A 14,268-nucleotide genomic window follows, 5' to 3' on the forward strand; every position below is an offset into this window, starting at 1 on the left:
CATCCTCATTAGGATCACTGTCACCGCAGACAGAAAGGGAGGAGGCCCGCTGACAGTGTGTGGACGCGCCATCTCTGGAGTGAGTCCTCCCTGGTCGCTCAGCATGGCAGAAGGCTGCAGTCCCGAGGACCGCCTCTGCCGCAGCCTCATGCAATTCCAGGCCAACGCCACAGCTCCTAACCCACAGAAATGGCAAGAAAATGTGTTGCTTGCTCCGTGGTAAAGAACCCACCTGCTAATGCAGGAGCCGTGGGTTCAATCCCTGGGTCGAGAAGTTCCCTTGGAGGGGGAAATGGCACTCCAGTACTCTTGCCTGGAGAATCCCATGGACAGAGGAGCCTAGCAGGCTATTACATACAGTCTGTGGGGTCGCAAAGACTCAGACACGACTAAGCGACTGAGCTGTGTACATAAGCCACTAAGTTGTGGGTTTTAAAAATAGCAACTTTGCTGCACGTGGGATCTTTCTGTTGTGGCATGTGAGATCTAGTCCCCTGACCAGGGATTGAAGCCGGCCCCTCGCACTGGGAGCATGGAGTCTTGGCCACTGGATCACCAGGGGAGCCCCTATCCTCACTCTTGAAAGAGTGTCTGCAGGTGTAAGCATCTAGATTAATAATGACATCATCTCAGCTACTGATGGCTTTTCAGTCTCTGGACTTTGATGTCACTGTGGTATCTCCTTTGAGGGTAACTGGCTTTGTCTCTGGATGCTTTAACCATCTTGCAAGAGAAAATGTCATTTTTCTAATTCATCTTGCCTGGGATCCACTGGGATTCCTGGACGTAGATTGGTTTCTTAAGATGATTCTGGAAAAATTTAAGCCATTTTAACTTCGTATATTGTTCCTCCTCCCCATCCTTTCAGGAAATCTAATCAAACAGCCCTCCACCTCTTAAGACACTTCTCTCATAGTTCCTGACTCTCTAAGTGAATGGTCCTCAAATCGTCCCCTAAGCTCTGTTTCAATTCATAAAGTCTTTCAGCTGTGCTGAAATTTTCCACATCAAGCCCAGTCAAGTTTTAAATTTTATTTTCAAATTTCTAGTTCTATTAGATCCATTTTATTGGCCACTTTTATAGAGTCAAGGTTGACACTTTTAATGGAATAAGAAACTATAGATGATTCCGTGTTTGTGTTTTCAAGCATCTTTTATTTCTCCAGCTACACGAAACATCGGCATCTTCTCTGACCGTCCCGGTATCTGAAATGGCCACAGAATCTGTTTTCTCCTGGCTCAGTGGCTCCTTCCCCTGTGAGCAGGTTTTAAACTGGAGACACTGCCTGTCCTTGGCACTTGGTCCACAGGGAATCTCGAGGCCTGGTGGAGCCGTACCGCTCTGGCACAGATGCTCAGCCAAGGGTGGCCTCGCCCGCCCACTCCCAGCGCTGGTGTCACACTGAGTGTTGCTGGCATCTAGTGGACAGATGCTGCTACACCTCCTCCAGGGCACGGGCAGGCCCCAAGACCACCCCGCCCTGGGCGCTGCCCCTGTGTGGCTCACACTCGCTGCTCTGGAAAGGCTGTTTTGCTTCTGCCAGCCACCTGGGCTCGCCAGCTTGCGGGCACTCACAGCTCTCCCCTTGGGGTCTCCAGGGCGGCACAGGCTGCCTCAGTGCAGGCTGCAAATAAGGAGGGCATGTCTTCCGTCCTTCGTGGACGGCCAGCGTCATCACTAGGGGCCTCTCTGCAAGTCACGTCCTGCGTGGAAAGCCAGCATCATCACTAAAGGCCTCTCTGCAAGTCACAGGTTTCTCCCACTCACCCTGCAACTGAAGGGACCGCCTGCAGTTGGTGGTACCCCTGGGGTGAACACCGAGCTCTCAGCAGGGACGCAGAGCTCCTCAGGGCAAAGGCTGCCACTTCTGCTGTTCCAGCCCCCGCAGGCTCAGGCAGGGCTGGGCAGGAGCAGATCAGGTGAAGCGGGGGAGGGAGCTCCCCAGAACCCAGAGCTGGGATGGCCCCCAGCCTGGTGGAGTCACGCGGGTGGAGGAAGGATTCGGAGCTGGGGAGGGCTGTTTTCAGTTCTGGAATTAAGCAGACTCCTACTGAGGGGCTCAGGGCCTGAGCTGGTGCGGGGGCTCTGGTCAAGGGCTGGCAGAGGGGGACGACCAGGGGAAACCAGGAGAGGGGCAGCCTCTGGGTGGTCCTGGTGGGCCCTGGTCCAGTCACCGCATGGCTCAGATGCTGGAGACCTGGTGCCGCCCTTTGGGTCCAGCTCCCCTTCTGCCTCACATCCCAGGGAACCTGCTCAGGTCAACGTCAAGTAGCCTGCATGCCGGACCTGAGACAACCACCTTCCTCCACTGGCTGCCGGTGTGGGGAGGGCTCCAGCTGGCACAGGCAGAGCTGGGCCCCGTGGGCGCAGCACCCTGGACCCTGCTCTCTGGGCAGGCTGCCACCCCCAGGCAAGTGAGGCTGTGCACAGTCAGCCCTCAGATCCTGGCTCTGTAAGTGCCCGACCACACGGCCTGCCTGCCAAGCCTGGATGCCCTCAGCTCCAGGGGAGGGCCCTGGGGGCACTCGGAGCCCCTGCCAGGGTGGCTACAGGCCAGCTGAGCAGGTGGTCTCCCTGAGAGCGGGCCGGGCGTGGGGGCACAGGCAACAAACGACCCCGGCCGGACCCGCTGCCAGGCTGTTCCTGAGTCCTTCAGGCCCACATTCCTCGGACCCAGACCCAGGCCCGTCATTCCCTGGGAAGCACGCATCTGGTGGGGGTGCTGCTAAGGCTGCTGGGTCTCCAGGACTTCCTGGGGCACGCCAGAGGGTACCACCACCCTGAAGACAGGGCACTGCCCACGGAGGGCACCCTATGCCACGCTGGTGCCCATGGCCCTGGCCTGGCTACTCTGCAGGCCCAAGAAGGGGTACTGTTTGCTCAGTGGAGTCCGGGCCAGCGGGGTGACCGCCAGCCTGTTCGCCTAGCGTCTAAGGTCTGTGAGGAAGAGAAAGCAGACCAGCTCTGGCTCAGGCAGGAATCCAGTGAACCCTGAACACTGTGCCCCGGGCTCCCCTGGAACTGGACACCAGGAGAAGCCCCTGGACTCCTGGCTGAGGTCGGACCCCTAGTCCTGAGGAAGGAAATGTGTCCATGGACCCTCGGGGCCAATCACCACTGGGTCTGAGGTGTCCCACCCCAGGGCCACCTACTCCAGGCCCTATCCGAGACACCCAAATGCAGGCTCCAAGGCCAGTTAGCAGTGCAGGGTGAGCAGGACCGCGGACTGGAGAGGCGGAGGGTACACAGGCCAGCAGAACACGGGAGTAGGCCCACAGCTGCTGAGGGCGGCGTCCCCTCCCTGACAGCGGCTCCAGGCTGGGCGCCGGCAAGACGGCGTCTCCCACTCAGCCAGCCCCGAAGACCAGACCAGAAGGGAGGAGGGAGGCGATGTCCAGGCAGGTGTCCAGGCACCTCTGCCTCAGAGGGGGGCCAAGGGAGTGCCCCCCTGCCCAGAGCTGAGAGACTGGCCAGGAGGCAAGGTCCCATGTCTGTGCCCGGGGCTGGCTACATGAAGGTGGAGTCCAGGGGCCCGGCGTCCTGCTGGCTGAGGGCTCGGGCCTCAAACAGCTGCTTGATGAGGGCAGACTTCTCCTGCTCCAGCTGTGTGATCCGCTCACTCTTGTCGGTCACCTCCTGGGGAGGTGGGAGGGCGGTCAGGGCCTGGCCAGGGCCCCCCAGCCCCTGCTGGCACCCCGGACCGCATCCCGCCTCCAACCCCTGCCCGCACCCCGCCCCCAGCCCCCGCCCACCTGGGTCAGGAGCCGGTTCTGCTCCTTCAGCATGAGGATGGTCTGCTGCTGCCAGTTGGGGGCCGAGGGTGACACAGGGCCAGGGGGCCCCAAGGAGGACGAGGGCAGAGCCTACAGGGGGGCACAGTCAGGCAGGCCTGGCACAGCCTCTAGGATGAGGGTGAGGGTAGCACGAGCTGGTCTGGGAGGCACTCACCCTGGCAGCACAGGCCGCAGCCAGAAGCTCCCCCAGGCACCGGGCCACCTCCTGCACCTTGGGCAGCAGCTGCCCCAGCAGGCGGGGGCTGCCCTCAGCCCCGAGGTCCTGGAGGAGAGCACGGAGGGGCGGTCAGGGAGCAGGGCCAGCCCAGGGGTGCAGGGGGGCCCTATGGGCAGGGAGCCCAGGAGTGTCACAGGTGGAGAGTATCATGGCAGGGAAGGGTGACCCAGCACTCTGGGTAGAGGGGCACCCACTGTCCTCTGCCCACCTGGGCAGGGGATCACTGTGGGGGGAGGGTCGCTGTGCCCGGGGGTGGGGGTGAAGACGGGCCCAGGGAGCAGCGTCACTCACCGAGCTGGCCCTGTTCTGGCCCAGGCGGTGCTGGCGCTCCTGCAGGCGCTGCAGCTGCTGCTGGTACCACTCCCGGCCCCGTGCCATCATCTCCAGACCCTGCAGCAGCACTTCCTGCTCCTGCTGCAGCTCCCTCATCTGCTTCAGCTGCCGCACACGGGCACACGCTGCGTCACCCACGGGCACGTGCCATGCTGCACACAGGCACGCAGCAGGACAGGATGGCCTGCACCTGCCTGTGCCTGGAACTCATACTGGCCCACACACACACACCCGAGTACAACCCCCTGCTCAACACACCTCCTTGCACACCTGCACTCACACACCCCGGTACCAACAGGAGCCCTTGTGCGCCTCCGCACTGGGAACACAGCCCCGCTCCTCCTCCCGGGACTGGGGGCAGTCTTGGCCTTCCTTAGCCTCTCCACACAGGGTTCCCAAGGGAATCTTCCCTCCTTTATGGCATGTGGTCATTCTCAGCGGGTGGGCCGGCCTGACGTGCCAGGGAAGCAGGTAGGGGCCAGTGCAGTGCCGGGGAGGGGCTGACCAAAGGACTTCTTGACCTGACCGTGGGCCAGCTCCCAAGTGGGTTCAAACCAGGACAGGAACTGAGGTTTAGAACCGCCGATGTTCCTGCCACAGGGTCCCCTCCCAGGCAGAGGAATGGTCCAGGAAACCACATACATGTGTGGGGGCCAAGTCCAAACCCAGGCAAGATGGTAGCGCCCCCGGGCCCCTACTCACCAGGGCGCAGTCCACGCCGTTGGTGATGGTGTGCCTCCGCCGTTCCCCTCGGGCACGGGGCCCCCAGTGGGCAGCCCCCGTGCCGAGTTCCTGGGCCCTGCAGGTCACTGCTCCTGTAGCAGAGAAGTGAGAGCCTGGCTCACTTCCCGTGAGGCAAGCTTGACTCCCCCAAACCCCCAAAGATCCATCCCAGACCCACCCCCCAACCAATCCCGGCTGCACAAAGCCAGGTGCCCAGGCCTGCATGCCTCTGGGATCCTCAGCAATCCAGAGCCTCCCTGGGCCACACCCTGCTGGGGCCTGGCTGGAGCCTGGTCCTCTCTCACCCCTCACAAGCTGCCCTCACACCTGCCTTGCAGACAGCCGTGCGGCCACTGAGGCACAGGTCTGCACTCGCACCGCCTGTGCAAGCTCCTGGAGGGCAGGGGGCTCCATCTCATTCAGCTCTGCACACCCAGGGCCCATACCTCAAGGGCTCAAAGGCTGCTGGACTCGGAGCCAGCGAGGTGACCTCTGGCCTCCACTCCTCTCTCCTTGTCCGCCTGGCCCTTTAAGGGTGACTGGGGCTTCCCAGGTGGTGCTGGTGGTAAAGAACTCGCCAGCCAATGCAGGAGACACAAAAAGACTCGGTTCAATTCCTGGGTCGGGAAGATCCCCTGGAGGAGGCCATGGCAACCCATTCCAGTATTCTTGCCTGGAGAACTCCAGGGACAGAGGAGCCCTGCGGGCTACAGTCCATGGGGCTGCAAAGAGTCAGACATGCCTGAACCGACTTAGCACACACGGAGTTCAAGCAGGAGGAATGTAGGGCTTAGGTAGCAGAGCCCAGTGTTCTCCCAGGAAGGAGACTGCAGCACGATCCCTGCATACCTGCACCAGTGGAGCCCCAGCAGTAACTCCTACGCATACATGGCCACCCGCAGAGTTGGCGTGGGGCCAGAAAGCCAGGTGCTTCCCTGGGCGGGCCTCCTGGAGGGCCACCAGCTTCCCTGGAGGATAGGGAAGGCAAGCAGGGCTGCCCATGAGGGGGGAGTGGGTGCAGGTGAAGAGGGCGCCCTCCCTGGGCTCCCAAGCCCTATGCCCTGCCTGGCATGGCAGTGGGCAGGTGATGCAAGAAGCAGGCACAGGTATGTCTGACAGGGACACTTCCAGAGGGCTGGGACCAGGTGGCCATGTGGGCCACCGGCTAGCTGTGGTAGACCAGCTCCAACCAGCCAGCCTGGCAGACCGGCTCCAGGCAGGCTGAGTTCACGTTCCAACCTGCCGAGCTGCGCTCCAGGCAGAGAAGGCACAGCAGAGGGGTGCTGGGCCACCCTGGAACACCTGGGCTGGTCTGCACCAGAGGTTTGCAGGGTGGCCCAGGGCCCGCAGATGACAGCAGGCTGGAGGCCCAGCAGGCAGAGGCATCCCTGACCCCACCCCACCCCATCCGAGTGGGATCTAGCAGCCTGTACCTACGGGGCTCAGGCCAGCCTGGGGTGCATGCTGAACCCCAACAGGAAACAGGAAGGAGGGCCTGGACGGCGGGGAGGGCTTGGGGGGCTGTGAACGTGGGGCACCTTTCTCTTCCTGGGGTGCTAAGGGTTCTCAGACCTCCAGGTTTTGCACCCAAACAGTATGTAATGAGCCCCGTCTGGGCCTCCGCTGGTAAAAGGTGACAGTGGACGCCGGAACTGGACCTCAGAGGACCGCAGTGACGGACCTGGTGCGATGACGGGCCTGAGGCTGCAAACCCCAGTCCCACGGCCAATTCTCAACCGCATGCAATCACGCGGACAGCACTGGGCCCGCACTAGGGCCGCACGCCCAGAAGCCCGCTTCCCCTTCACACCCGGGGGGGACGTGGAGGCCGGGCAGCGAGGAGCCTGGATGCAGGAGCCCCCAGCTGAGGGTCTGATGAGCTCGACAGGGAGGCGGGGGCCACCGCAGCTCCAGCTGGCAGTCATGGAGTTGGGGAATGTCTGAGCCTGGGCAGGGGGTCCAGCAAGGCTGGCAGAGCGGTGGGCAGCATAGAAACGGCCACAGCTGCCCAGCGGAGGGCCTGCACCTGCACAGGCTGAATGGCCCGAGGGGGCCGGGCCCCGCCCCCTCCCCGGATAATGCCAGTCTTGTTCCCAGGGCAGGCTCTCTGGGGGATAAACAGGAGACCATTCAGTCATGCCCTGTCCCTGCCAACTGGACCGGAAGCTGGGCCATCCCCAGGGGGCTGTGGTTGATCCCGCCCAGGTGTCAGAGGCGCCAAGGCTCCAGGCCTGGAAGATTCGGCTGGAGACCCTCCACTCTCTGCCCTTTCTGGGGCCAGGTTCTCCTGCACCACGCCTGGCAGCTCCACCCTGCCCTCAAGGGGGCGGTCCGCCCAGGTCTCTCCGCCGAGCTGCTAGACCGAGAAGGACCCAAGGAGGCAGCAAAGGCCCTTCACAGTCTGGGGACCCTCCCTTGGCACCAGTGAGAATTGCCTCTGCCTGAGTCACCAGATGAACCCAAGGGCCCGGGTGTCCCCAGGTGTGGGCAAGTACTGAGGTGGAGAGCCCTCAGACCAAAACGGCTCCCCGCTCGGGTTTAGCTCGGAGTGGGCTCCTGATGGGGTCTGCGGGGGCTCCAAGCAGCTCCTTGGCAGGGTCCCCGAGCACCCGAAGCGCGGAGGAACTTCTTTTCCCTGCAGGCAGCGGGGTGACGCCAGCGGGGAGCTCCGGGCGGGCCCAGGGGCCGCCCCGAACTCACCCGTGTCCTTGCTCGGGCTCCGCTCCAGCGCCGCGCCCCGGGGCCGCTCGGGCTCCGCCGGACCGGCCGCCGCCTCCGCCGGGCCGCACGGCTTCTCCAGGTTCCGACTCGCGACGCCGGGGGCAGCCGGCGCGGGGCGCGCGCCCAGGGGCAGGGGCTTCCTCTCCAGGACGGTCCGCGGCTCGTCGGCCCGCGCGAACACCAGGCGCGGGGGCGGCGGCTGGCCCCCGGGCCGCGCCGAGCAGCCTTCCCGGGCCGGGTCGCGTGCGGGGCCCCGCGTGCCGCCGTCGGCGCTCGGCAGCGCGGTGCGCAGGCCGGCCACGAAGCGCTCGAAGGTTAAGTAGCCGCTGGCTGGGGCCACCTGGCGCAGGCCCTCGAGCACGCCGCGGGGCAGCTCGCGCGCGTCGGCGCCCCGCCAGCGGGACTCGATCTCCCGCAAGTGCACGAGGCCGCGCCGCCGGTCGTCCAAGATGTCGAAGAGCGTGCGCAAGCTCTGCAGGAAGGCGCGCGGCAGCCCCTCCGTGCCGGGCGCGGGAGGCGGCCCGCCGCCCGGCTCGGCCATGGCGGCTCCGGCCATGGGCGCCCGTCCGCAGCACTCGGCCTCAAGCCGCCCCGGTTCGGTCCCTGCGCAGTCCGACGGCGGGCCCGGCGGCGCGCGACCCACCCCGACAATAGCGGCGACTTTTTGAATGGGCCTCCCCGTGGCGTCAACGCTCATTAGCATTCGCGGCGGCCATTGGCCGAGGCTAGCTCGTCTCCTCTCTGATTGGCTGAGAGGCCGGCAGCCCCGGTTTGATTTTCGGGTGCAGAGGCCGGTGGCTCGCGCGCTCCCGCCGTGCCCAGAGGGCCTGGGGGCGAGCGGAGGCGCCCGGCGGGTAGGGGGCGGGGTCCCCCAAGTCCGCCTCCCTCTCGAGCTTGCGGATGGGGGCGGGACCCCCGAGCGCCCCCGTAGATTCCCCCTGCCCAACTACTCCGGCTGCTCCCTCCGCGGTCCTGACCTCGCTGGCTCTGGCCGCCCAGCCCACCTTCCGGAGGGCGGGGCCCGGGGCCGGCGGTAACCTGTTCCCAGGTCGCCTCCCGGGATAAGGAGGAGAGCAGCCCTCCAGGGACCCCCCTTCCCCCTCGAGCTGCCCCGCGCGCTCTTCGCTGAGTGTCCCTCGGCGCAGCCCTGGGGCTTCTTTCTCTTGCGCCAGGCGGGCCCCAAGGGGATTGTGGGCTCCAGCCAGCTGGGCGCTTCCGCTCACAGAAATCTCTCTGTCCCCACCGCTGCTCCCTCCTCCGCCGGTCCCTCGGGAAAGCCTGGCCTTTCCTGCCGGCCGCAGGACAAAGCCACTTTTCCTGTGTCCCCAGATTGCCGTGTGCTCACAAGGTCCTTCTGCTCCGGCCCCTTCCTCTGGCTGGACACCTCCTCCAGCTGCAACCAGGGCACTCATGGCCTCCTGAAGCCAGCTAGGCAGGCCTGTGCACCCCCTCCCACCCCTGCCCACTGCCCCTGCTTCATTCCCTGGTCACTCTGTCTGGTCAGTCTGGGAGGGGCTCATCTCAGGCCCACTGATGGGACCTTCCCCAAATCAGGGAAGGACCCGAGATACTGTCTGCTTGGGATCCTGCCTTCCCCATAGCCTGCCCTGAGGTCTTGCCCTGATCCCTTTCCTCCACTGATGGTCTTCTCCATGTAACTGATACCCCACTTTGCCACTGAGCAGAGCAGATGAGTTATCTGCTGCTTTAGAAGAAGACTGTTCACCTTGGGGGGTAAAAGAACAAAGAGTTGACGACCACCTCCTCCAGACAGGCTCTTGATGTGGCGATGGGCTCCACACTCTGGCTGGCCTGCCTACCTGTGCCTCTGTGTCCTTGGGCCACAGGCACTGGTTTGAGTCTCAAGCTGTTGTAAGGGCAGCTGCCCTGGCCAGGGAGTGTCCTGGGTCCACTTCTCTCCTGGGGTTATCCCTCAAAGTGAGGACTCTTTTATGGTGAGGAACTTGGGGGGTACCTAGAAAGCTGTGAGCCTAGAGTCACCCCATGGAGACTGGTCTGTCCCTGCCTTCCCCTTTAGTGGCAGGACCAGCCAACGTCCCCAGAGGCATTCAGGTCTTTTGTCCTGCAGTTCATCTCCCCTTCCTTCTCTGCTTCCAGCAACCATCCCCTACCCCAGTCCCCTATGCTTAGGGTACTGGTGTTCCTTCACCTCTGAGTCTTTGCACTTGGGGGCTCTCCTACCAGGAACACCCTTCCTCTGTGCTCCTGGCTGAGCCCTGTGCTCTTCTGGTCCACAGTGGTGCTCAGTGGAAACCTTCCTGGAGGTTGCAGCGGAAAGAGCATCTTTGGGTGGGACGCTGAACCACGGCGAGGTCTGTGGGAGGGGGCGGCCTGGGGGCAGCTCTGTGGGGTTAGGGTGGGTGTGGAGGCCGGCGTCTGGCAGCAAGCAAAGCTGCTGCCTCTCAGACGTCATGCCCAGCGGGACCCAGGCTAGGCCACGGCCCTTGTGAGCCTGAGCCCACTATGCCAAGGAAGCAAAGGCCTCTCAGGGCTTCTAGAGCCATGGGGAAGGTGGGCCCTGCCGGCCCCTGGTCCATGGGTGTTCCGATGGCCCCTCACTAGGCACTGGAGAAAGTTATGGAGAAGCTGGAGTCAGTGCCAGCTCTGGTCATGGGACTAAGGCGTGGTCCCCATGTCTTTCTGATCCTGAACTCTGATCGCTTCCTCCTTCCGCTTTCCAACCTGCCCAACACCTTCCCACCTGTAACTGTCAGGTTGGCTGTCACCCTGGTGGGGGATGGGGGAGGCTTCCCAGAGGCCCAGGCCAGGCAGATCCTCTGCGGCCTTTAAACTTTTGAGGTACCCACCCTAGTTGTAATTTTCTCTGCGGCAGCCAGGAGCTCTTTGGAGCAGGCAGGGGCACTGGCCACGCTGTCCTCTGCCGCCCCTGGCAGGTGGCCCAAGAAGCTGTCACCCACCTGTGCCTCCTAGGTATCCCCGTTTGTCAGTGCCCCCTCTGCCCAGGTGGGCCGGCCCCCTTACTCTTGGCCCTTCAGGTGCCTCCGGCTACATGGTCTCAATTGTCCAAATCCTTCTGACCTCAACTGAGTCCCAACCTCCCACGCACACTGTCCACTTGGAGTGCCTGTCACAGACCTCCCTTCAGGGCCACAGACTGATAGAGCGGACCAGCCCCTCATGCAGCGTGCGCGCCCACACAGCCGTCAGGCCCAGTCCCTGTGCTGGACCTGGGGCCCAACACGATCGTTCCGTTAACACGCGTTGGCTGAGTGTCCACTGCGTGCTGGTCATGGGTCAGGTGATGGCCCACAGCAGTGAACCAGACAACATCCAGCTCTCAGGGGGTTCAGTTCCCACGGGGAAGCCAGGCAGGGGAGGGTGCAGAAAGGCAAGGAGGGACAGAAAAGGATAGAAGGGTCTCCCCAAGTGTGACTTGTGAGCAGAGATCTGGCAAAGTGGAGCAGGAAGTCCCCCAACTTTCTGAAAACAAGCCATTCAGGTGCAAAGGACCTGAGGCAGGCACACGTCTTTCAGGTCCCGAGCAAGCGCAGGGGACCCCCGAGAGGCTGTTAAGCTCTGCCTCCCAACCCAGGAAGGGCACTTGGAAGGGGTGGGGCTCGCGCCTTAACAGGCATTCGCGGGACAGGCTGGAGGAGGTTTTTCTTTTCTTTCTTTCTTTCTTTGTCTCCCTCCCACCGGGTCTTAGTTGCGGCACGCAGGATCTTTCGTTGTGGCATGTAGGATGGTACAAGAGGCAGTGACCAAAACCATCCCCAAAGAGAAAGAAATGCAAGAAGGCAGAGTGGTTGTTTGAGGAGGCTTTACAAATAGCTGAGGAAAGAAGAGAAGTGAAAGGCAAGGGAGAAAGGGAAAAATATACCCAACTGAATGCAGAGTTCCAGAGAATAGCAAGGAGAGATAAGAAGGCCTTCTTAAATGAACAATGCAAAGAAATAGAGGAAAACAACAAATTGGGAAAGACTAAAGATCTCTTCAATAAAACTGGAGATGGCAGGAAAACATTTCATACAAGGATGGCCACAGTAAAGGAAAAAATAGTAAGTACCTAAGAGAAGCAGGAAAGATTAAGAAGTGGCAAGAATACACTGAAGAACTGTAAGCTGGAAAACCATGATGGCATGCTCACTTCCCTAGAGCCAGACACCCTGGAGTGTGAAGTCAAATGAGACTTCAGAAGCATTACCATGAATAAAGCTAGTGGAGGTGATGGAATTCCAGCTGAAATATTTGAAGTCCTAAAAGATGATGCTGTTAGCGTGCTGCACTCAATATGTCAGCAAATTTGGAAAATCGGCAGTGGCCACAGGACTGGAAAAGCTAAGTGTTTATTCCAGTCTCAAAGAAGGGCAATGCCAAAGAATGTTCAAACTACCACACAATTGCACTCATCTCACATGCTAGCCAGGTAAAATCCTTCAAACTAGATGTCAGCAGTATGTGAACCGAAAACTTCCAGATGTATAAGCTGGATTTCGAAGAGGCAAAGGAACCAGAGATCAAATTACCAGCATTCATTTGATCATGGAGAAAGCAAGGAAATTCCAGAAAAACATCTACTTGTGTTTCATTGACTGTGCTAAAGCCTTTGTGTGGATCACAACAAATTGTGGAACATTCTTAAAGAGATGGGCATAGCAGAACACCTTACTTGTATCCTCAGAAACCTGTATGCAGGTCAAGAAGCAACAGTTAGGGCTTCCTTGATGGCTCAGTGGTAAAGAGTCAGGCTGCCGATACAGGAGACTCTGGTTCCATCCCTGCTCTGTGAAGATCCCACATGCTGCAGGGCCACTAAACTCGTGTACCACGACTGAGCCTGAGCCCCAGAGCCTGGAAGCTGCAACTGTTGAAGCCCAAGCGCCCTAAAGCCCGTGCTCTGCAAGAAAAGCCACCACAACGAGAAGCTCATGCGTGGCAACTGGAAAGTGGACCCCGCTCTCTGAACCTAGAGAAAAGCCTGTGCAGCAATAAAGACCCAGCACACCCAAAAGTAAATAACTAAAATTATTTAAAATAAAAGAAAAGGAAGAAGAAGCAACAGTTAGAACCGGACATGGAACAACTGACTGATTCAAAATTGGGAAAGGAATACAGCAAGGCTATATATATATCGTCACCCTGCTTATTTAACTTAAATGCAGAGTACATCATGGGAAGTGCTGCACTGGATGAATCACAAGCTGGAATCAAGGTTGCCAGGAGAAATCAACAACCTCAGATATGTGGATGATACCATGCTAATGGCAGAAAGTGAAGAGAAACTAAAGAGCCTCTTGATGAAGGTGAAAGAGGAGAGTGAAAAAGCTGGCATGAAACTCAACATTAAAAAGCAGCAACAACAACCAAGGCCATGGCATCCAGTCCCATCACTTCATGGCAAATAGAAGGGGAAGAGTGGAAGCAGTGACAGATTGTCTTTTCTTGGACTCCAAAATCATTGGGGATGGAGACTGCAGCCATGAAATTAAAAGACGTTTGCTCCTTGGAAGGAAAGCTATGACAAACCTAGACAGCATATTAAAAAGCAGAGACATCACTTTGCTGACAAAGGTCCATACAGTCAAAGCGATAATAGTTATGTATGGATGCGAGAGTTGGACCATAAAGAAGGTTGAGAGCAGAAAAAAATGATGCTTTCGAACTGTGGTGTTGGAGAAGACTGTTGAGAGTCCCTTCGACTGCAAGGAGATCAAACCAGTCCATCCTAAAGGAAATCAACCCTGAATATTCATGGAAAGGACTGACGCTGAAGCTGAATCTCCAATACTTTGGCCAACTCATTGGAAAAGACCCTGATGCTAGGAAAGATGGAAGGCAGGAGGAGAATATGGTGGCAGAGGATGAGATGGTTGGATAGTATCATGGACTCAATGGACGTGAATTTGAGCAAACTCCAGGAGACAGTGGCGGACAGAGGAGCCTAGCATGCTGCAGTCCGTGGGGTCACTGACAGACACGACTGATGACTGAACAATAACAACAATCTGGGATCTTTAATTGGAGCCTGTGGGGTCTTAGTTCCCTGCCCAGGGATTGAACTCAACCTCCCTGCATCAGGAGATAAGTCTTAGTCTCTGGACCACCTGGGAAGTCCCAGAGATCTTTTCATTTCGGGTCCTAAAGCACCATTTTAACTTGTTGTAACCATGGGTACGTATGACTTTTAGACTTAATGAAACTAGTTTCTAAAAGAAAATTTTGTCCTCTAGTGCCTGAAGCTACTCTTTCATATTTTCCACCAAGGAGGCTGTAAACAGCAAGAGGTTTAAAACCTGATGGTTCAAGTAAAAAGCCAGGGCCAGGGGCAGCCCCTGCGTGCTTCCGGTCACACGGCAATGGGAAGGAGGAGGAATGAGAAGGAGGGGGCCCACAGGCAGGCAGGAAGGTTGGCCTTCTGGGGGGCCCTGCTGGAGATCTGGCTCAGTCCGCCCCCGCCCAGCCCTCAGTCTGCTGGCCCTGAGCCCTGAGCCCCCGGA

General features: G+C 59.8%; 1 protein-coding gene across 2 annotated transcripts; it reads right to left on the bottom strand.

Annotated features, from left to right (window-relative positions):
* Positions 1-1,134: 1,134 nt before the first annotated feature.
* SAPCD2 (suppressor APC domain containing 2) lies at positions 1,135-10,259 on the bottom strand. Of its 2 annotated transcripts, XM_061434251.1 has the most exons (6): positions 7,769-10,246; positions 5,048-5,160; positions 4,304-4,450; positions 3,950-4,057; positions 3,754-3,864; positions 1,135-3,637 (listed from the first exon to the last, which is right to left on the bottom strand). In XM_061434251.1, the coding sequence occupies exons 1-6, from the start codon at positions 8,490-8,492 to the stop codon at positions 3,509-3,511; spliced, it is 1,332 nt and encodes a 443-aa protein (XP_061290235.1). In that variant the 5' UTR covers positions 8,493-10,246; the 3' UTR covers positions 1,135-3,508. The 2 variants fall into 2 exon arrangements, with proteins under 2 accessions (XP_061290235.1, XP_061290236.1); XM_061434252.1 differs by lacking the exon at positions 3,754-3,864 and having other exon boundaries at positions 7,769-10,259.
* Positions 10,260-14,268: the final 4,009 nt, after the last annotated feature.

Source organism: Bos javanicus, chromosome 11, assembly GCF_032452875.1.
Source record: "Bos javanicus breed banteng chromosome 11, ARS-OSU_banteng_1.0, whole genome shotgun sequence".
Taxonomy (NCBI): domain Eukaryota; kingdom Metazoa; phylum Chordata; class Mammalia; order Artiodactyla; family Bovidae; genus Bos; species Bos javanicus.

What these genes read in the sequence shown, in the direction of transcription:
- SAPCD2 (XM_061434251.1), bottom strand. Translation starts at nt 8,492, where the DNA reads ATGCTAATGAGCGTTGACGCCACGGGGAGGCCCATTCAAAAAGTCGCC. An exon ending in ACGGCGTGGACTGCGCCCTG is followed by an intron (nt 4,451 to 5,047) that starts GTGAGTAGGGGC and finishes CGTGTGCGGCAG; the next exon opens with CTGAAGCAGATGAGGGAGCT. An exon ending in CTGCGGCCTGTGCTGCCAGG is followed by an intron (nt 3,865 to 3,949) that starts GTGAGTGCCTCC and finishes GCCCCCCTGTAG; the next exon opens with GCTCTGCCCTCGTCCTCCTT.